Below are 23,459 nucleotides of genomic sequence, written 5' to 3' on the forward strand. Positions count from 1 at the left end.
TTGTAAAACTTAAATATTCAAATCAATCAATTCATCATAATGTAAAAAAATCGAAATTTTGACACTGATAAAGTTGCAGTGAAAAAAACAGATTATTCATTTTATTTAACACATTTGAGAATAAAAGAATTCTTTCATTAGTCATAGTTTTAAATTGATTTTCTCTGTAGACTATGTAAGATATGCATTATCATACATATAAAATGTTTAATTAACAAATTAAACTTTTTACCATAAAAATTAGTCGTGAATTCTAAAAATGTCTTGTAATCTTGTAAGGAAAATCACATTTGGAGAAATAGAGAATTATATTTTGGCTTTAAGTTTTTTTTTTATTAAATTGATGTTTACATATTATACCGCTGGGTCATCTCCCTTAGTAGTACGTGTATAGATAAGTTGTGCATGATGCTGCACGACTTGCTTGATCAGGCCTTTTTGCTGAAGTTCTATTAGCGCTCGTCTGGCGAGAGAACCTCTGATCTTCAACCTTTCACTGACAATCGAAGGTGTAATAAGTTTGTATTGCGGTACTTCTTTCAACAACTTCTCGTAAGTGGCTTTATCAAACAGTACTTGATTGTTTAACTTGTCGCGTACTTTTCCTTTGGACCACTTCTGCAAAAAAACGCGAAAAAACAGTATTAAAATATATTTGCATCATATATTGCATCATAAAAAATGATAAATGATTTAAATCTCATCAGACTCATTAAATCAGTTTTTACTTCCATGATTGATCAAGAAAAGAGTGTACATCAAGTGAAATTGTTTAAAATTTTTCATTGCCATTGTTACAATGAAAGATTATACAAACCTTCTTTTTAGCCTTTCCCCCAGATCCACCCTCCTTCTTCTTCTGGGTTTTCTGAGGCTGTTTGGAGGAACCCTTTGTATCCTTTTTAGGTGGCTGTAATAACCGATTAAACACGTAAGATGCATTTGTAGAAAGATGAAGTTTGATTGCATTTCAAGAGTTATAGTCAGACTCATTAAATCAGTATTTTACTATCATCGTATTTGTCTAGAGAATGAGTGATCATCATGAATTTTACAAGATTTATAATTTTAGTTTAGAAAGGAAGATATCTAATATTTTAAAGATGTATTGCCTAAATTATTTTGTATATTGCTTGCATCTTTCATTTCACAGAAAATATTTATAATTTAGAGATTTGATAAAATATTATTGAATTAAAAGCAAATAAACTTTTTAAGAGGTGACTATCAAGCTGATTTTTGGCATTGAATTTTATATTTTAATGTTTTATTATCTGTGTTTTTAATATCTTAATATAATTTATATAATTTCTTCGATGTATTAAATAGTTTTTAATTAAGTAAATGATCATGTAGTAGAACCCTCATGGAATTTTAACTGTAATCAAAGGATTACAAAAAATTGTATAAGTAACATAAAGAAATAATATTCAAAACTTAAAGAGAATGGCATCATATTTGCACTTAGAGTTAGAGATTTACAGGATTTAGAATTTACAAAATTATCGACAGGCAGGCATGGGATAGATTTTTCTTTGTCGGCTTTTTAGTATGCCATCACCCTACACCGTGTATTCCGGCTATTTGACACTCAAGGCATGGCCTGGAGTATTCGAAATAGGTTATGTTGCCGATATAATAATCTCTACTTATTTCAATGTATTTTTTTAAAGCAATCGTTATTATCTCTCTTTTAGCGTTGAATATCGCAATCAATACTCTTCTCGGAATGGAAAAATGAGGCAAAAGACTGAAAATATCCGGTACGGCACGTGGAAGAATTCACGCTAACCGTAAACTAGACTTTTCCGGCGTGCAATTTGTAATCCGATAAAAATTTGCCATTTTTTGCGAGGCTCTCGCGACATACGTGATATCTACGGACCTGTCGCGAGATTATAGCAAAAATGTTGTTCGAAAATCACAAAATTTCACACGTGAACTCACCATGATGGATGTCGCGAGAAAAAGAAACGGGAAGTTGTCGGTTCTCGCACAGCGCGCGACGTCACTTCCGTCGACGATCGCGCCATCTGATGGCGAATCTGCGCATCAGCACTACGTTGGTCGAAGTCGCGCGACGTGGCTTTACGACCGACCGACTCTCGTTCATCTTGTTCTCGTCCCGTTCCTCTTCACCGATCAACCGGCATCTACACGGCATGCCCACGTTCCTCCTCCACTGTGCGTCTTCCAGTGACGCGCGATCTGGTTCTCCACACGTCCGATGAAAGTCACCGGCATGCCGCACGGGATGGTGTGACGGATTGACGGCGGCGCGACAGGTGAGTCTCCTTTTCTCACGCGGAACGCGGTTCAGGTTAGGTTAGGTTAGGACGCCCGCTGCTACCCGACGTGGACGTGGACGTTGGACGTGTCGCATGCACATGTGCATGTTGCTCCAATTAGCGAACCTGACGCGTGTCAAACAGCTGGAGATACCGTACGTGGGCGAGCCACGACTAGTCTGATCGATCACCCGGCTCTCTAAGCATTATTTCTTCGTTTTTCTCGCGCTTCGGAAGAGATTCCGAGGCCTTCGATTGTCCTTTACCGACAGATGTGCGTCTGGTCTTAAGGAATTTATGTGATTTCCTGGATAGCAACCTCCGTGGAGCGAGATGTCTTCTGGCAACATATGTATGTAGATGTAGCGTTGCACGCGTTTATTGGAATGTAGATGGCTGCTCTGCTGTTTAGTTTGAAGAATATAAAATGTAATTTTCGATAAAATGTATGACTATTTCAGGAATATTTTATTTGCGATGCGTTTTATTTGGATGTCTTCGTTTTATTTTAATATCGAAGCTTTTATTTTAATCTTGTTGAGTGTCTTTTTTTATTTTGATAGTTTTGTTTGGTGTCTGTTTTACTTTAATATATTGTTTTAATAAGTTTATTTTATTTCAATATACCAAAGCTTTCATTTAGTGTCTTTATTTTTAAAATTTTATTTTGGTGTCTGCTTTATTTTAATATTCATTTTATTGTTTTATTTAAACATCACACAAGTATCATTGTTTTATTTTAATAAAACTGTTACTTTGATGTCTTTGTTTTCTCTTAGTCAAAGTTTATTTGATTGCTTCTCTTTTGATTCATTTTTTCACGATATTATCTCTTTACAGGACAGATTCAAGCTCGTAAGATCAGCGTGATTTCCAAAAAAGATGCTGCCACTCTCGCACAGTCCACGTGAGTCACGTTCCAACTTCCGCAGTAGGGTCAAGGAAAAGCTGCTGAGCTGGAAACGTCTCGTTTTTTCTGACAAAAATATCCGCAACTTATTCCTGTTTCTATGTCTCAACCTGTCTTTTGCTTGTGTCGAGCTGCTGTATGGAATATGGACCAACAGTCTTGGTCTTATTTCCGACAGTTTCCACATGTTCTTTGACTGCACCGGTCTACTGTTTGGTCTAGCAGCGTCGGTTATCACCAAGTGGAGAGCGAACGATCGATACTCGTACGGATACGTCAGGGCCGAGGTGCTAGGTGGTTTTGTGAACGGATTACTTCTGTTATTTATAGCTGTGTTTATCATGTCTGAGGCGGTAGAGCGAGCCATTGAGCCACCGGAAATCAAGCACGAGAGACTCTTCGTGGTGTCTGTGCTGGGGCTGATAGTGAATTTAGTAGGGATATATGCATTTCAACACGGACACGGCCATGGCCACGGACATCATGGACATGGTCACAGTCATAGCCACAATCATAGTCATGGTGGGAGAGGACATCAAGATCACTCTCACTCTCACTCTCAGAACCATGACTATTCTCTCCTGAATCACAACTACGACCATCACGTCGAGATAGAATCGTCCTTCAGTGGTACAAACTCGCAGATCATGAAGGGTGTGTTCTTGCACATACTCGCGGACACCCTCGGGTCCGTCGGGGTGATTATATCGGCAGTGCTGATGCAGATGTTCGGCTGGATGATCGCCGATTCGATCTGCTCTATGCTCATAGCAGTATTGATAGTGTTAAGTGTAGTCTCATTGATAAAGGATTCGTGGGAAGTGCTCATGCAGAGACAACCAGTAGCACTGGATTACATTTTGCCACAGTGTTACAAGAAAGTGACGCAGATACCTGGCGTCTACAGCATGCAAGAGCCGCACTTCTGGACCCTGTGCTCAGATGTGTACGTTGGATGTCTGAAATTAGAGGTAGCTCGAGAAGTGGATCCAAAGTCGGTCGTGGCGACAACGCACAAAATTTTCCAGGCAGCGGGCATCAAACAGCTTACCGTCCAGCTTGATTATGCTCCCATGTGATCCACGAAAGGCGTCGCGGAGTGTTCTCGTTACGAGTGTAACGGAAGTGTGTCTGTCTGCAGGCTCTGAAATCCAGCGACAGTGTCGCAGACTGTTTTCGTCGAAAATGTAAGCGACGAGAAAATTAAGAGAAGCGTAGATTTGAACTCGAGATCCCTGGTTCCATAGACTAGCTCTCTTACCACTATGCCACACTGCTCCCAGGGATCCCGAGTTCAAATCTATCTAATGCTTCTTTAAATTTTTCCGATGTTTACAAAAAAGCCTATGATTGTGCGCATAGGAATGGTAATCACCTTGGACTACAAATCGTTTGAGGATCGTGTATGCCTTAGGAGAGAACTGCTGACGGGATGATAGAAAAACACAATTTCTAAAAGTTTCTAATCGAATCAAATTATTAACTTAAAACACATTTCTGAAGTATGTATGGTAAAAAAAAATTTCTCTTAATATTAGATACTAAGAACAACGGTCAGTTACATTCTCTTCTCTGGAACAAGTGTTTTTCACTGTTTGTTCATCTTTTTATAAATACTTTATCGGAGCAAAGCATCATCTTTGTACTTGACTTGTAATTACTGGTTATTACAAGTAAGCATTTCAGAGCCAGATTTAATTTAATTATATCGTAATATGAGAGTAGCATTACTTAGATTTTTTATTTTTGCAATGATGCCTTGCGCCGCAATGTAAATATTTAGAAGAGAACAAATCTTTATATACGCGATGTGAGCTCGAACTCGCGACTTGTCACTTATGAGTTCGTTGTTCTCATACGGAGTTATATCGTATCTCGCCTTGCGTCACAATGATGTGCGTTTGTAAGAATATTTTTTAACATGACTTCCGAGAGCAAAAGAATGCGGAATCTTATATAATTTGAATAACTGATCGAGACAATTATCATTTTTAGAAAATTAAATTATTGTTAGTTTGAAATGTGGAATCCAAATGTTTAAGAATAACGCAAGCGGCCATAACAATCTGGTGACAGCTGTAGAGAGCTAGTTATGTCTGTACATCTTTGCATGAAATAAAGAAAGTAACCTACAGTAAACATGAAAATATTTCATGAAAATATATTTACCATTTTTTATACAGTGATCTAAGAAAAGGTTGTTATTTGTATTTTTCCGTCCATGCTAAGTATTACCTTCCTTGTTACTCTGTAATACTTTGAACTCAGAAACATAACTTAGCATGAGTGGAACATTTGTTGAGTAACCGTACCAGTTATGTATGCACAATCTGTTGGATGAATTTGTGTAATATTATTTGTATATAATTTATAATTATGTTATCGGGCTGATGCCGATTGTAGCTAAATAAACGAAATATTACAAGTTAATGACGTGAAAAATTAGAACCTGTAAAAAAGCGTCAGAATCCAAGGGATCCGGATAAGACGATTTTAGATTTTTTGGGGGAAAATATTTTCTCGATTTATTTGTAGAACACTTTTCTAAACGTAACGGGAACTTTTTGGATCCTTACTGTAAAATGTAAATGATCGAAAAATTATTGAATGCGATATTTATCTTTGATTTTTAGCTTCGTGATTAGATATTAAGCAGTTAAACACAGATTTAAATAATGATTTCATCGGATTTCTACGAGAAAATCGATAGCAATGATTTTTACATTTCACACGTGTATTAATATATACATATTTTAATATATATTTTTAAATTTATATATAGTTATTTTTTATAATGTTATAAGTCGAATTTAATGCTACGTTACTACAAGAATTCTGGAAAGGAAATAAAATAACCAAAGATGCTAGAAAAGAGATAAACATAGGCTTCCTATGTAATCTCTATGTACTTTCTTTCTACAGCGCGTGCCGGTTTGTCTATCGCGATGCTCAGTTCATTCTTTATGTCAATGGTTGTAACTTACGAAAAGAAATTATGTTACGCGAATTTTGTTACATTTTTCTAATAACTTTATTATATAGTATAAATTTATTAATGCACGATATTTGCGTGTGATTATTAAAAAAAGTAAAGTAATAAAAATACCTACTTGCAATAGGCTTTCCGTCTTTTAACAATTTGCCGCTTGCGTATGTTTGTTCAATTAACAATCGTTATCGCGTAAGCTAATTTTGTTGTTAATTTGAGATACTGAATGTATTTACTGAAGGTCATTTAATTTATTAATAATTAATGACCTATTATTAGTCACTTGACAATCGCCTAAGTCTTCTTCATTTTCGCAAAGTCATAAATATTTTTAATTTTTACATATTGCATTGTTCAGTAAATATTCCTTTTTATTTTAATAATGATACTAATAATATGAAATGTCATTCCAATTACTCTCAATGCTGCAAGAATTCTTCCTGCAAGCTCGTTTATCAAATGCTCGAGTTGGTATTACGAAAACGTTTTTCAAACACATATTACATTTATTTGGAGAGGATATGTGTACACATATAAATACATAAATATTTATAATAAAATTACTCAAGTTGATTCCACATGTGGATACGTTGGGCGCTTATCCTCGCATGTCATCGCGAATATATCGCTCGGCCAGCTCGGCGTTTTGTATATATATATATATATATATTTATGCGGATGTTCCTCTATGTGTGCATATGTATGTAGTATCAGTTTCAGTCTTGCCGAGTGTTGGATCTCTCATAAAATGGGCTCGCAAATGTTTAACAGACCGCGCGGTGGTCACCATCGTGCCACGCGGTATAATCGAAGAGATTCTTATGTACATAGCAAACTATCAAAAATGACAAAATTCGTCGTACACACGCTCGAGCGGGAGCATTTACGTATCTAGTTGGACAATAAAGAATTACGTGGGATAGTACTGTATTTTTCGAAAAATGAGCCGTAAAGAGAAAAATCTTTGATAAGATCACTTTCTTCTCCATGCGCCAGTCAAAAATCCAAGATCAAATAGAGTGATCTTTAATTATACACATTGATATTTTGGGAGATAAATTTATTTCAGAACAAATATTGATATATGTAATTATTGTTAAATATTTTAAAAAATATAAAATAATTGTGTGTAATGCGCGTATGCATATATTTATAAAATTTGAAATATCCAATAATTTTATATACGTTTCACACATAATTTTGTTAACTTTGACTCTACAGATTCACTTTTTGATCCACTGACATAAGAATTATTTTGTATGTTACAATAAATAAAAATAAAATTTTCTTTTAATATTTAAGTTTTAATTATTTTTAAGTAAAACGCCAAGATAAGTTTTGAATTATAAATAATTCTTAAAAAAAATTTTTTTTTCTCAGAATTCTTGAGAATTGATTTATAAGGGGTTCAATATTAAAGATTAAAAAAATGAAATTCTTTTTTTAAAATAACTTTAATATTAACCTTTCTTTATTATTTAAATAAAAAAAACTAACATTTCAATAAAATTATATAATTTTCAAAAAAATAAGGATCTAAAAATATTTTTCTGCATATCTATTAACATGTAGATGTACTTAAATATTTATATTTTACGTTATAAGGTGTTTTTTTTAATACTATATATAAATTTATAATAAATTATCATGGATTTTTGACCGGCGCTCTGTATAAGATAAAACAAAGATCAGCAAACACTTCCCCCTCGCAGATCACTCCCTTTGTCATTAGTGGTTCCAATTGAATGGCAGTTATCGTTGGCGCATTGGTATCGATCACGATTGATCGCGATTACGCTGCGTAACATTGTTTCATTTAAAATGCAATATATTGTATTTTTTTGTCGTGCGATCATAGGAATAATGATCTTTTCTAAAACATTTGTGCGACACCGTTAACGATACCAGACGCTCCCGCAGCTCGTATTTAGCGTTAAACACAATCGATTCATTATGACGTATGAGGCAATTTTTTTTTCTTTTTTTATTAGGCGGAGATCTCGAAGCGTCGTGTTTAACGCTAAATGTGACATGCGAAAAGCGCGGATGTTCAAGTATTTGGCAGTCATCTTAATTGCAATAATTAATTACTTTATACAACAATAGCCTGCCTATTATGCGTCTTCTATCGCAAAAATTACGAGTATTCGAGACTTTCTTTTCTCTCACGCCTTCGCGGAAACGCATGTACACGTGTACATGTGTGTATTTTTCGTGTGCCTACCGTTTAAAATTTACTCTATAAAATTTCTCCAAATCTCCAACAACGCGTATCACCCCTTCGGTAAAATCACCGGCATTTCGGTCCGCATCTCGCCGCGAATTACGGTCGATTGTAACATTTAATAATATCGTGACGATCGTGATGTGATCTATATCGCTAATAATATATTACTCTGAATCATATCTTACATCTCCTTCTAATAACAACGAACGGTATTTATGTAATCGCAACAGCCTCTTTTATCTTTCATTTAAATACCCCCTTTTCTCGCGCGATAAATATTTTTATCTTCCGTCTCTCTCGAAAAATGTAAGAACATTCCTCCATACGACACCGAATACTTCCACCTTCGTTTATCCAACGGAATTGATTAGCTATAACTATTATATAGATAAAACAATAGCATAAAGGCGATTTTACTTTTGTTATTAAAATAAGAGTAAAATTTCGAGATTATTATATATGAACAAAGATAATTCCATTATTATTGCGCCTATAAAAGTAAAAAAATTATAAAAGATAGAGAATATACATGAAACATACGAAAAATAAGACAAATTATATATTATAAATAAATCCAAGTGTCAAAGATTATTAATATTCGCCGGCTAACGGTAACGTTCGCAAGCGAGAATTTTACAGATAAACTTTTAAACAGATGCTTTTGCTTCGGCATCATTTTTATTCATGCGACGCGATTCCGATGAAAAATGACACCAAAAATCTTGCTGAAGCAACGAAAATGATTTCCTATATCATATTAATTGCTCGCTTGCGCTCTTTTTTTAGTTAGTCTTGTTAGTCTTTTGTAGCGTTGAACGAAAGCGTAGCACACCTCTCCATTGCCTTTGAATCTCTCATTCTCGAGATCTAATATAAATCGCTATAATCTACAATCTATATTGTAGGTGAGCGCACGCCTGACGCGCAGAAAATGAAATCACAGTAAGACGAAAATCCGTAAAAGTCAACCCGCATTTCCCTTTTTTATTTTCTCTCTTCAGCCTTCTCTTCATTCTATACGCGCCTTACGCGTGGCCGAAGTCGACGTCAATGCTCACTCAATATATACTCTCTCTCTTTGATATCCGTCGTTCCTAGAAAATCTACATTATATCTCCGTCTTATCTAATCCCTTTTCCGATTCTCCGGGTATCTTTTTCGCATCACTTCTCCAGAACGATCTGTTGACTTAATCCCTTTTCTCTCTCCTGCTACTCTTTTTCCCTTCAATCTCGCGGAACTCTCCTAGTTTCACAGTAGCATCCGTGAAGAGATCAATCGATTTCTCGACTCTCAACTCTCGAATTTGTTCGATCGACTCTCTCCGTTCACCTTTACCTCGCGGTAAACTGTGTGCCAGGATAACTTCCTCCAAATTAGGTCGCCCGCGACCCCTTCATTTCTTCTTGCCTCGGCCGCCCTTCTGGAGCTTCGTGATCTTCAGGCGGCAGCTGGAGCCGCCGGTGTAAACTACCTCCGTCCTACCGCCCTCCTCGGCCGCGGTCACCAGGGCCTTGACTGATCTCACATGCACGTCCTTGGCGCTGATTTCCAGAGTAGTACCAGGGTAACGATCCCGCACGCACTTACCCACGCTGGTGGCCTGCGTCTCGGTCAGCTCGACGCCGTCCAGGCACAGCCAGGTGAGACTCTGCAGGTGTGTAAGAATAGTTTGTATGAACACGTGTTCCATCTGCACGCGCTTGGCGCTGTCGGTTACGATCAGGCCATTCGCCTTTAGAAAGCTCAGGCCGCACAGCTTGAGATGTTTAGCGATCTGTCGCATCGTGCGGTCGCTGTCCTCCAAAGTGATCCGCCAGAAGTTGATCCGGAGCGACTGTAGACTGCGGAAGTGCGCTGCCAGGCAGCAGAAGAACTGCTGCAGGATCTTGTCGTCGATGAAGAGCAGCGAACCGCTGCTACCGCCGATTGTCGATTTATCCAGCGATAGGTCGAGCTCACTCAGCGATGTAAAACCTGCCAGGAATGGCAGTAGCAATGGTCCGCGCAACGCCAGGCGATCGTTCACTGTCACCTACAATCAGAAACAATTCTGTCGGTAGATTTTATCGGGTGCAATTTGTTTCGTCCGTTTTACGGATCGAAAGATAGAAAGAAGGATGACACAAATGATGTCACATATTTGACAACCAATTTTCATCTCTATGGGGTTTTTTCGTCAATTTTGGATTTTTTTTGACAATCGAAAAAAAAAACAAGGATTAAATTTTAGAAGATGTCTTTACTTTCAATCTTGAAAAAGGTTCAACAGTCTTGAAATTAAAGGTTTTACAACATTTTAATTTATTTTAAATCTTAAGAAAATATATTTCCGAAAAAATCTAAGCTTGATTTTCTCGTGTCTTTAACTTACGAATTAATTAAAATGCAGGTTCTTAATTGAAAACTTGCGGCAAGCAAAGATGTATCTTCGTTAAGGAGAACCGAATTGCAAATTGGCAAAGATGAGGGACTCGACTGCAAAGTTTGGCGATTTATTTTAGGGATATCCTGTGTGGAAGTAAGAGAGAAAGAGAGAGAACGAGAGAGAGAGAGAGAGAGAGAGAGAGAAAGGGGTGAAATTGGGATTCGATTTAATGCAGAAACCACGAAGACGAATGTCGGTCCCGGTTGTGTGCTTTTATTTATCGCCATCGTAGTGCAGCCGACAGTAATTGCGTATGCAATAGAAAATATATGGACTTACAGATAAGAGAGGGAAGAGACGCAAGATTTGGCAGACGCTCTGACCACAAAATTAGCATTACGCGACGTAAAAAGAGATAGTTATTTTAGTATCGTCTTTTCTTTTTAGCATAAATAGCTTTTCATTCAAATGAACAATAGCTAAAGATTAATTTTACATTTTACATGTAAAACATTAAAAATGGTTACTGTTACATTTTCATAAAATTTTATAATTATATTTTTTTACAAAAGATGAAAATATTCAATTGTACAGTTTTCTAGAAAATTTTTTTGATATCTCTGAAACAACGGTTGAAATAAGTAAAATAAATAAATTAGAAAAAGATTAAATTAAAAATATTTCCAACAGATGTTTGATGATCAAAATGATTTCAGTGACTTAAAAATTTAAAGTTAATTAAACGGCCTTGAAAATAGATTTGAAACGGATTACATATTTTAAATATATTCGAAATACAAGAACATAAATGTATGCAATGTCTTTCGGATGTATACACATTTGTTTTATAGATAAAATGTTTTGCAAGTTGAATTACTATTCATGTGTTATCAAATCTATTTTTAGCTAATGTTTTAAAGGTATTAAATAATTCGAAAATGTTCTCTTATGACATCCTATGTAAATTGTAGTCTAGGTAGTAATATTGACATTTAAGCATGTTGTATAAAAAGTCTGTTGAGAAACAATAAAACGGTGCACATTCAGCGCATGTCACACACGTTTATTTATGCGTAACTTAAAGTGCTCATTCGTGATTTTTAAATTGCTCTCTAGTTAAGAAACTACTGCTCGAATGCAATTTTGTCGGAAACAAAACAAGTTTTTTTCGTTTTTTCTTCTAGTGTTGAGAATCACATTGTGCATTTCGCGTGTCTAAGTTCTGTACTCCGTAGACACGGGCTAAATGATAATTGATATCTCGCATCCTACCGCTTTTCCACAATTCTAGATGCGTAGAGTTCTTAGGTCTCGGAGTTCTTACCCGAAATCAAATTTTCAGTCAGACGATATTAGGAGATGTTACATGAGCGCGAGTACGTTTGCAATTTCCTGACCGGGATCGCGGAATTGTCCAAGGAGAGGATGATATTAGGCGAAGGAGAACTCAGTAGTACTCGGTGTTCCAGCGGGTTAGCCGATTTTCTTCGTGGCGTGTTTCACGGACCGTAAACGGAGATCCATTTTTCAAACGAGACGAATCATCTCCGCAAGAGAGAGAGAGAGAGAGAGAGAGAGAGAGAGAGAGAGAGAGAGAAGAGACTCGCATATCACGGACTGCTCTGTCGTGGATAGAGCGCGGGTGTGTCTAATGGTCCCAGCCCAGATCCCGGGAACACGATAGCTACATAGTCCTATACATCCAGGGAAAGAGAGAGAGAGAGAGAGAGAGAGAGGGGGGGGGGTCGGGAGACAGTCGGAGTAGACAGTTACATCTGCGTCTACCGGAATCACGATGCTGCGTATACGTACGTTATCTTCCTGGAAACTGCACTGGCGCCTGGATACGCACAGTGCATTCGAAGACGTGTATAACTACATCAGCAAATGGTCAAAGCTTCGTATGTTAGCCCGGTAATAGGATTCCATATGTCATTGCAGCATTGTTACATTATGGGATCAAGTTCATAAGCGAGTTGTACGGGAGAGAGTTCATTTCAAGGATCTCCCGTTAATTATTTTATGCTCTAGCTCACGTAATGCTGCAGCTAAAGCGACTTGGAGCCTTATTTACAGTCTCTCGATTATGTCCACGATCTCTCTATGACTTTTATAAAAACTAACGTCGTGTAACAATCGAGACTTCGTAAAAGAAATAGATTCTTTGATTTAAAGAAAATAATTTCTCGATTACAATTGTAAAAAGAAAAGACGATAAAAGGCGACAATAAAAAAATTATCACTTGCTTTTACTATGTTTGAATTTCGAAGGAAAAATTTAGGGCTAAACATTTTCTTGATACGTTATCTCGCAATTATGTGAGAGGAGTGTATTCACTCACTTGAAATCCGGCTAGCCTCAGGAAGACAATCGCGGGACAGGCCGGAGGTGGTGCTGCTCGCAGGAGCTCGGCGCCGGCGTCGTCGCGACGTCCCAATCTCGACAAAGGACCTTCATGCACCGCTAAATGCAGGCGCGCGTTGCACAGGCTCAGCTCACGCACGCTCGTGTATCTCAGCAGCTCGGAGAATACCGCCAGACTGTCGGATTCCTGGGGGGGAAAAAACGACAAATCCAATTAACACCCTCCAGAACAATTATAAACGTGATTGCATTTTGTATAAACTTTTTTAAAAATAAAATATAAGATAATTGTATATAATTTTTTTATGCGTATCATTTATTTTTTACCGGAGAATAGAATAATAATTCTAAGTTTCATAAGGATTACAAAAAGACGACAAATTTTGCGATAAACGTTTTCAAATTAAGTATCTTCATTTAATTTTCTGAATATCATGATTTAAATATTTATTACACTGATTATTCATTTTTTAAGATTTATATAAAACTAGCTATGCCCTGCCACGCGTTGCTGTGGCTCTCTATTCTTATGCTACGTTTTTTTCAAATTTTCTTTGCTTTCGTTGTTTAACTTTCAAGAGCCTCGCTTTACTGTTGCTCTTTTTATTTTATTTTTGAATAAGCATTTATCTATCTTTAATAAATCTAATATTCATTTATTCACGTACTTCTAACTTTTTTTTCTAAAAGCTACCATGGATTTAGAAATCCATTCAAAAGACTGTTTTAAATAAGTTCCTTTCTTTCAATAAAATAAAGGCATCTTTATTTTTCTTATTACTTTAATTTAAGCACAATAGAAACATTCTTCACCTCTCCCGGTCTCTCCCCGTCTCTCCCGGTCTCTACCCATCTCTCCCGGTCTCTCCCCGTCTCTCCTGGTCTCTCTCCGTCTCTCCCGGTCTCTCCCCATTTCTCTCCATCTCTCCCGGTCTCTCCCCGTCTCTCCCGGTCTCTCCCCGTCTCTCCCCGTCTCTCCCCGTCTCTACTCGTCTCTCCCGGTCTCTCCCCGTCTCTCCTGGTCTCTCCCCATTTCTCTCCGTCTCTCCCGGCCCCTCCCCGTCTCACCCGGTTTCTCCCCGTCTCTCCCGGTCTCTCCCCGTCTCTCCCGGTCTCTCCCCGTCTCTCCCTATCTCTACCCGTCTCTCCCCGTCTCTCCCGGTTTCTCCCCGCCTCTCCCGGTCTCTTCCCGTCTCTCCCGGTCTCTCCCCGTTTCAATGTGTCAAAATTTCAATAATATTAATGAAAAACTATTTTTTACCCTTAAATTATGGCCATCATTTTTTAAACACACGGGATTTCCACAATCAGACCCCATAAGAACACTCTCGGTTACGAATGCAACGTTATATCAAAATTTCAAAAACAATCGGTGAAAAACTTACGGAGATCTTAGATGAAGAACAAACATTTTACATTTTTATTTATATAGATGATGTATATAATTAAAAAAGACGTATAATCGAAAATATTAGAAATCGCTAATGCTCTATCAATTATGCACAAGATTAAAGAATTGGTTCTCCAATCTCAGTTAAAGGTTTTAAAGTTAAAATCCTAAATAAATGTTTTTTATTACTGTACGGCGTTTTTGTACGAGATGGTTCATTCAGTCTGTTTGAGCAACGCAAAATGTAATTTTTTCTCTTCCCTCCATAGATTATTAATTCACTTAAATAAAGATTTCACTTCCTGTTGCGTTAAATAAATATGCAACTCAAAATGCAGCCATCAAGTCGACGCCGGCTGAGACAACCGCGCGCTGGTCTCAACCGCGCTTTGCATCCCAATATCCGACGATGTTGCATTATGCTAAAAGCGCAAAGTGGGTAAACGCTTCCACTAAATCGCGCGTAAACGATGCGGACCCGTGAAAATCTCGTGCGCGAGGCGCACTCTACGTCGGGGGATCCGGGGAACTCGCTGAAGCGCGGCAGGCGCATCCGCGCTCCGGGGGAGGTTCGCCGGATCTCCGACTAATCCTATCTCATTCGACACGGAGAGCCGTGTGCCTTCTCCCTCTCCGCCACCCCGTACTCTGCGCACCGGCTACCATCTCGCCCGACCTAATCCGCCACGGGAATGTCGTTAAGTCGGATGGAGAGGCGTCTTAGCGCGCTCGCGTCGCCTCACCGTCGTCGCGACGATCTCGCCGAGCTACACGCTCGACGATATTGCGTTATTCCGGCAATAAGACGACGCGAGAGAGAGAGAGAGAGAGAGATAGAGGGAGAGAGAGAGTCGCGCGATGGATTATACGAACCCAGCCGTGAATCATCGGGGGAACGTGGTAACACGGGGGTTAACAAGGTGCGACTGATCCATCGAAGTCATCTTCCGCGCGCTAATCGAGAATCCTCTCTCGAGGACGGCGTCGCCAAATTTCCCGGGGAAGATTTTCCGCCGATCTCTCTCACTCCTTCTGTGTACATGCATCTTTTAAAGGAACGTTTCTAACATACCGTCGAATTTGATTTTCCCTCGATACCTATAAAGAATTAAATAAAAAAGTAGAGAAACCGGAGGCGCTCGATCGATCTTGGAGGAGGGGGAGGAAAACCGAGGTACCATCCGAGCAATACCGTTTCATTATGTAGAGAGCGTCACGCGCAAAGGGAGCGGCGAATGCGTCTCGCGGGATGACGAGTGGCGCGAAGAGAGCAGTTCTCCAATGGAAAACTGTGTAAGCGATAGACGTGCGTTCATTAATGAGTTAGCCTTACTTTCGAACTTTATAGCGAGATTTATGCGAATCTCGAGCGGCATAAATCAATCTCAACGGACGACGTTGACGGCGAATTTTTTCCGGATACATGATGCTGCTGCTTTCCGATTATTCCGTTAATCGGAAGTTGATAATGCATAGTAATATTGCATAATGAACAGCGTTCATATATGTGCGCGTGACACATTTTTTGATAAAAAATATTTTTTTAACGATTAAAAATAGCTTCTATTGTTACATCAGTGAGTTAAAGTCTTATATATATAATTAATTCTATAAGCTTTACATATTCAAGTTTTCGTATTAATTGCTTAATTATCGCAGAACTATAAAAATTTAAAAAGTAAACTTAATGATATCTATATGCATTTCATATAAAAATAATTCGCATGCTTTGCTTGAAATGTACACTTAAGAATTTAATATATTTCGAATCTTTTAAATTCTAGAGTTCCTCGTAAAATTCTCTTAATGGCCACTATATTTCAAAGAAATTTTCATACCATTTTATTTATTACTTTTTACTTTTATCGAAAAAGATCTAAAAGCGTTGGAGAGTTAAATAAATAAACTTAAGGCTCCATGTCGATAGCACATCAATAAAATATTGACATTGGTTTCTCTCTTTAGAACTGCAGCACAGTTCTAAATATCTATTAATATAAAATAACATCAACGTCGCCGCTTTTCGATTTGATTCAAGTATGGTCGCGCGTAACGATTATTCTGTGTTCCGCTGGGCAAACAGAATCGAGGGTGGATTCCATTCTCGGAAGGATGTCCTCGACAGTCCATTTATCTGGCTTGACCCAACTGGCGTATCCTGAACGAGAATGGAAAAAAAAGAGGTTCCGAAACTAAACGACTCTCGAGATGTTTATGGCTCTTTGACAGATCATTGCATTATATTGCACGTAGTGTATGTGACGACAGCAATATATTTATGATATCTCTCTTTCATGATATCTCTATTCTTAATACATACATTTAATACATATATTTTCTTCCACATGAATATATCTTTTATACAAATTTATATGTTCATATTAACATGTAAAATTTATATTAAACGTAATTAAGTTCAAGTTTACGCAAATATATAATTAAGTAAAAAAATATTTTTATTCTTTAAATGCTATTTTGTGTTGTGTAAAGATTATAAATATATATTGTTTCCTTACTATTTTTGTGACAAGGAATGTTTAAATAAAAAAATTGTGGAATGTAATTTTTAAGATAACTGTACTTTTTACAATTTTTACAAAGACAAAATACTACATACTGCAAAATTCCGAAATGTTTGATTCAAGACCCACCGTCAAAACTTTAGCTATCTCAAGAGCTAGGAAATACCTTGTACATATTTTCATAGTTCGTCCACCATAGTTTCGATCATGTGATATGCACGGGACTCTGAATTTCCGTGTGTAAGAATATGTGTATGTCTTCCCAAGACGTCTCCCAAGACGATATTATACTTTACAATGTGTAGTGTATTTTCTCGCTCAATAAAGTTTCTAAATCGAGCAAGAAATCTGTAACAACAAGCTATCACTTTGGGCCACTGATATGCATTATCATTAACCCGGTCAGATCATCTTTCTAGTTTTCTTTCTAAAAGCCACATCGTATCAAGAATTAAGATAAAGTATCAGAAATATATTCTTCTATTCATTTAATTTTAGAGAGACTCTTAATTTTTAATAAATATACACGTAGACAGGAGTACTTGAATATCTAACTAAATCACAAAACAACTTGAGAAATGATTTATTGAAATGTGTGTGCAATTTGATTTGCGCTCGTATCTCCGCCATTTAAAATAATCTGAAAGATTTATGCGTTTCTGAAATATTCAGATGTCAGCCTTCAAACTTACAATACAGCACTAATGAATACGTGAAATACGAGCCGAAGTACCGCGTCCTTCGGGATTCACTCTGCGCATAGAAATTTCGAAGTAACGTGGGATTTATTGTTGCTAACTGTGATATTTACGAGCGTCGATATTTATCGCTTCCTGACAAGCGCTCGTTGACGAGCGTCGTTTCCTGGGGAACGCGTTCTCCAGGTTCAGTTCGGCTCGCGAGAGATAGGAAAAGAGAGAACCCGGTCCGGTTTCATCAGCGCGGAATTCGCGCATGGTTATATGAAGAACAGCATGAATAAAAATCGCGCTTGAATCCAACGTCGTCGAGATCAAACGCAGATGAGACACGCGCGCACATCTACGTGCTTCGAATCTGTTTTTTGAGAATATTCGGAATGAAATCCGTGAACCGTCATGTTTGATGTTATTTCGTGGCGAATGTGAATCCGATTGCGTGATTCGTCAACGAGAGGTTCGTCGTTGAAAACGCATCTGATTGGGATATCTACGTTCGATGATAAAATCGTGCCAGAGAGACGCGGAATATCATCAGGATTTATCAAAATATAATATCGAATAATATTTGCGAGCTTGCATGTACGTAAACTCTCGAGTCTCAACTCCCAACTCCAAACTTCAAACTGCTAGCTGTTATATATATCTTAACTCTCGACTATTAGCCATCAGCCCCGAACTCTCAGCTCTCGAATCTCAACTAAAGATTCGGATATTTATGGAAAGTGTAAAATAAAATTTAAAAATATGCTTCCCAGCAGAATATTCTCAGCAGAATAAACGATTTATGTAGATGATTTTTATAATTTTATACTATATTTATTATCTTTTTTATTATTAACAAATTTGTATAATTTATCTCTTGTTGGGATCAAATATACTGACAAAATAATTTGAAAATGTCCAAATAAATAATAAATAAAACGTACATATGTCACAATGTATTTATTTCATTTGAAAAATATGTATAGACGGATCTTGTGTCACTGATGAAATAATTCACTTTGTGAGACATTTTATGCATTATTTTTCATAAAAAAGACTTTTTGTATTAAAACTTATTCGTTTTCAGCATATATTGTGTTTTGCTATACATTTATAATAAAAATTGCCCTCGTAATATATACTAATTTTTACAATTAATTACAGTTATTTGTGATGTTCGTCTTTCAATCAAGATTTAAAGGAATTGTTAGAAATATTTAAAAATAATTGAATTCGAAAAACGATTTTTAATCTTTTAAAAAAATGACAAGAAAATTAAGTTTATCTAATTATTAAATAATTAATAATTTAAGAAATTAATTTTATTCAATCAATTATATCAATAATCAATAATATCTTAATTTACACGGAATAATGTAAACAAATATCTTTGATACAAATTTTTTAAAAGATTAACATATTTCGGCTTAATCTATTAAGTGAAAGAAAAAGAAAAAGGAGTATCCTACTCGAAAAATCAATCTCATAATTTTTCTTTTTACGGTAACTAACGGCAAACGATAAAAACTCTCTAAGAAAAAAAAAGCAAATTACAACTAGTGTCAGCATAGAAAAAACAGGAATTTAGCACGGAATGAGCGTGAAACTGCGGTGTTTTTTGCAACACGACCCAAAAAGTTTCTTATTGTTTTCTCCCTTGAAAGCTTTTCCGTTTCCCGAATGGGAATGTGGATGCGAAAGATCAGAAGATGAGACAAACCACGGGAAATGTTTGAAAGAAAGAAAAGAAATAAATTTATAAGTCAACAGTTACAAAAATAAAGAGAATGTATAACGCGTAAGTTTGTGCATTTATAATTTCTTTCTCGGAATATTTTCTCTGGTTAAACTCTTTCTAGGTGACTCACTAATTTTTGCCTCGTTATCAACTGTGTGCGAAACATGTATGAAGAAATATCACTTTTTCCGGCAAGAATTAAACTATTAATTATCTGAACCATAAGCAAGATTTTCCGTGAGAACGAACGCAAATTCGGATGTAATGTGGAACGTTATGATTGATCTATACGAACGTTCGCCAGTGTTTCGATCCGATCTCGTATAAAGTTCATCATTCGATGGAAAGCCGAGTTTATCACCGATCGGCTTATGACGTAAATGAGCTAGTCAAATTCGAGTTGTACGAGATGTGTATAGATTGAGAAGTTGGGTAATTTTCATTAATAATTGCGTATAAAATTATGGAAACAAAAAGCATTTCAATAAGTTGAACACTCTTCCCTTAAACAAATTATTGAATCTCCAATTCACATAAAATTGTACATTAAAAATGCATAAATAAAGTTGCGTTTTGTTCAATTATGCGCATTTAGGTTTTATAGAAGCGCATAATAACGAATAAAGAATTCACAAAAAATTGCATTACAAATATTTAACCTTTTTTAAAAAAAGCAGGAATGTTTGATTTATCAAAAAAAATTGTTCATTTAATTTTAATTTACCACCATATGTTTCAACGTTTAATCTTCATTATCAAAGACATTTAATATTCGTAATATTCGAAAAGCAGCTGGAAATATGAGAGAATTGATTTCGATTAGCGATGAGAGTACACGCGTTTCGCTCACGCACGTAATTCACCGCGCAAAATGGAATCGTTTCTGCAAACCGAGAATTACATTCGTTAATTACAGCGCGCTCCGCGTGTATACTTGTTGGCTTGATTATCAGCGACATCGTATCGATCTCATCGTAATTTATGTTATTCGCGCCGTCGACATTTTATGCGGCACAATGGCCGGCGTTGTCTTCGCGACTGACGAGGGCGGCGAAATAATGCCGGGGAAAATTAGTACGGAAGGAAACAGTGTTTAATAGTTTCCGACGCAAATTGATTCCCGCTAATTGCGGTGCGTGGCACGAAGGCCGTATAACTCCCTCTTTCTCTCTTCTCCTTGATACAAATTATTTCATAGCCTCGCAGAATTCCGTTACTCTCTTTCAATGAGCTGCATAACATTGATTATTCATTAAATCTCAGAGCAGTCTGAGTTTGCTCTTGTTATCGATGAAGAATATATTATATGGTACTATGATATGTATTATTTATATAATATTATATATATATAATTTCCCCAATTTAAAGAATTCGGTATAAAAGTTTGATTATTATTTCATCAAATAACAATTAACTATTACTGCTTTTTATTAATACATTTCTTTTTTTTTCAATTATTTCAATTATTACTTTTTTATAATGATCTGCGCACAAAAATTATTTTTAGATAAATATAAAAAAGACATTTTATTTTGTACTAGCTATGCCCTGCCACGCGTTGCTGTGACTCTCTATTCCTATGCTACGTTTTTTTCAAATTTTCTTTGCTTTCGTTGTTTAACTTTCAAGAGCCTTACTTTACTGTTGCTCTTCTTATTTTATTTTTGAATAAGCATTTATCTGTCTTTAATAAATCTAATATTCTACGTCTCTCCCTGTCACTCCCGGTCTCTCCCCATCTCTCCCGGTCTCTCCCCGTCTCTCCCCGTCTCTCCCGGTCTCTCCCCATCTCTCCCCATCTCTCCCGGTCTCTCCCCGTCTCTCCCGGTCTCACCCCGTCTCTCCCGGTCTCACCCCGTCTCTCCCGATCTCTCCCCGTCTCTACTCGTCTCTCCCGGTCTCTCCTCGTCTCTCACGGTCTCTCCCTGTCTCTCCCCGTCTCTCCCCGCCTCAATGTGTCAAAATTTCAATAATATTAATGAAAAACTATTTTTTACACTTAAATTATGGCCATCATTTTTGAAACACACGGTATTTCCAAAATCAGACCCCATAAGAATACTCCCGATTACGAATGCAACGTTGTGTCAAAATTTCAAAGCAATCGGTGAAAAACTTATAGAGATCTTATATGAGGAACAAACATTTACATTTTTATTTATATAGATTATTTTATAATATTATTATATAACACACTTTTACTACATTATATATTCTATAAAATATATAATTCAGCTGCAGCATTTCATTGTAAATCGTTTCAGTAGAAAACTGATTTCTTTCTAATAAAAACTTTCTAATGAAATTTGAATGCTGTAATGCTGTAATTTCTACACAATTTAAAAGCTTATTAAAGATAAGAAAAACTAATTAAACAGTGGAATTTTACTACGCATTTTCGTTCTCTCTGCTCACTTTTTAAAAACATTTTAGTTTTCTTTTTAGTTAAATTACAGCCAGACGGTCTCAATTCTCCCTGAGAAAAGCCACAGCTACGAATTTGTCGCGAAAGCTATAAATTACGAGGAGGTTCCGTTGTCGGAGGCTGCGTCGTTTTCCCGTACCCCATCGCGTCGCGCTAAAATAATCAATTTCTTTGTTTGCGTTTTCTATAGACCGGCGTCAGACACAAACCCCGCGTGTCAACTGTGTGTACATACGTGTGCGTAGATATACAGGGAGAGACAAGGCGTTAGGGAAGAGAGTTGCTTTGACCCGCGTTGCGCGGGTGCAGCTGGCCCGTTAAATTTTATCAGGATACTCGTATTCATGGGTCGCCGACCCCCCGGCATTGTCCACGCCATCGCGACTTAATATACGGCGACGAAGTATTAAATCTCGGCGCAATATTTCGCGAGTAGACTGTCGTCCGCACTGCGTTCTTTCCATCTAACGCGCTAAGAGAGTCGAGCTATTATTAATAATAGCTCGACCCTCTTAGCGCGTTAGATGGAAAGAACGCAGTGCGGACGACAGTTTAGTATCTTTTATTTTTCGGCCGTCCAACAAATCGATGATCCCGTAACGAGGAGCATCCTTCTTACTACCGAAGAAAATCCGCACTTGTAAAAATATATACAAAACGTAAAAAAAAAAGTAATTACAAGCTGAAGAACAAAATTGTAAACTCAGCAAGAAAATGCGAAGTAAATGAAAAATTAATAAAATTAAAATGAATACATTACGACTGGATATTGCTCAGACATTTTTCAGTTTTTAATATTCTCTGCCGCCTCAAAGAGCCTGGCGATTTCGCCGTGGACCAGGTCGGTTCATAACTCTATTCCTGACGGCTTCTTTGGGATGATAATCGCGTGCCGGGCACGTTTGCGATGCGCAGAATAACGATAGAAGTGGCGACGTTAGTACGGGGGATGGTCACTGAAAGCCTCGGCGGGCGGCATTGTTTATAATCGCATCCCTCGCCCGTTATATTAAATCCATCCCTTTATGTGATATCAGCGAACGGCCAGGGAGATTTTCCGGTTGTGCAATTTATCCGCGATATTCCGCGTATTATGCGCCGCGCCGCACGCGTTTTATTCCCACCCACCCTCGGACGGCTTATACGCTTTAAGGATGAGTCGTGTGTGGCGGTTAAAGGCGAACGAGCGCTTAATATGGTACGTGAGCGATTGTAAGTATAGGGGGTGAACATATACGCGCGGTCAGTGATTCGAGACAAAGACTTTTAATCCCGAGATAACGTCCGTTTTCCTCGGATAATCGTTGTTTATAAGGGTGATTTCGGAAGGCGATATCTTCTCTGAATCCCGTGAGTAAATTTCTCTCGGAGGAAGGTGAATCGATAGTGTGAAAGTACTTAAGATCCTGTAATGACGAAATAATCAAAAGGCTGTAGATGAAAATAAGAAAGAAAAATCACTGAAAAACAGATTTTCGCGATAAAAAGTTGAGAATAAATGTCAGATAAACAAAAATATAAAGTAATACGGGTTTTAATAAAATATCTATAATT

General features: G+C 37.2%; 3 protein-coding genes and 1 non-coding gene across 14 annotated transcripts in view; 1 reads left to right on the plus strand and 3 right to left on the minus strand.

Annotated features, from left to right (window-relative positions):
* Window positions 1-311: 311 nt before the first annotated feature.
* On the minus strand, window positions 312-2,082 carry LOC105839249 (40S ribosomal protein S25). The gene is made up of 3 exons (XM_012685426.2): window positions 1,948-2,082; window positions 818-910; window positions 312-618 (listed from the first exon to the last, which is right to left on the minus strand). The coding sequence occupies exons 1-3, from the start codon at window positions 1,948-1,950 to the stop codon at window positions 355-357; spliced, it is 360 nt and encodes a 119-aa protein (XP_012540880.1). The 5' UTR covers window positions 1,951-2,082; the 3' UTR covers window positions 312-354.
* On the minus strand, window positions 701-767 carry LOC114255553. The gene has a single exon (XR_003626810.1). It is a non-coding gene; the product is annotated as a small nucleolar RNA SNORD57 (small nucleolar RNA).
* A 65-nt stretch (window positions 2,083-2,147) lies between the features above and the next one.
* LOC105839248 (zinc transporter 7) lies at window positions 2,148-5,973 on the plus strand. 2 transcript variants are annotated; one of them, XM_012685424.3, is made up of 2 exons: window positions 2,148-2,285; window positions 3,129-5,973. In XM_012685424.3, exon 2 carries the CDS (start codon window positions 3,171-3,173, stop codon window positions 4,275-4,277), a length of 1,107 nt encoding a protein of 368 aa, XP_012540878.1. In that variant the 5' UTR covers window positions 2,148-2,285; window positions 3,129-3,170; the 3' UTR covers window positions 4,278-5,973. The 2 variants fall into 2 exon arrangements, with proteins under 2 accessions (XP_012540878.1, XP_012540879.1); XM_012685425.3 differs by having other exon boundaries at window positions 2,231-2,640.
* Window positions 5,974-8,156: 2,183 nt separating this feature from the next.
* The window catches only part of LOC105837413, a 228,301-nt gene continuing 212,998 nt past the window's right edge, over window positions 8,157-23,459 (minus strand). For all 10 annotated transcript variants that reach the window (XM_036289802.1, XM_036289801.1, XM_036289800.1 and 7 more), the window contains 2 exons: window positions 13,125-13,334; window positions 8,157-10,449 (listed from right to left, as the gene is read on the minus strand). In XM_036289802.1, the coding sequence (XP_036145695.1) occupies window positions 9,811-10,449; window positions 13,125-13,334 (849 nt within the window). In that variant the 3' untranslated portion in view covers window positions 8,157-9,810. The remainder of the gene's footprint in view (window positions 10,450-13,124; window positions 13,335-23,459) is intronic.

The sequence above is a fragment of the Monomorium pharaonis genome, chromosome 7 (assembly GCF_013373865.1).
Source record: "Monomorium pharaonis isolate MP-MQ-018 chromosome 7, ASM1337386v2, whole genome shotgun sequence".
Taxonomy (NCBI): domain Eukaryota; kingdom Metazoa; phylum Arthropoda; class Insecta; order Hymenoptera; family Formicidae; genus Monomorium; species Monomorium pharaonis.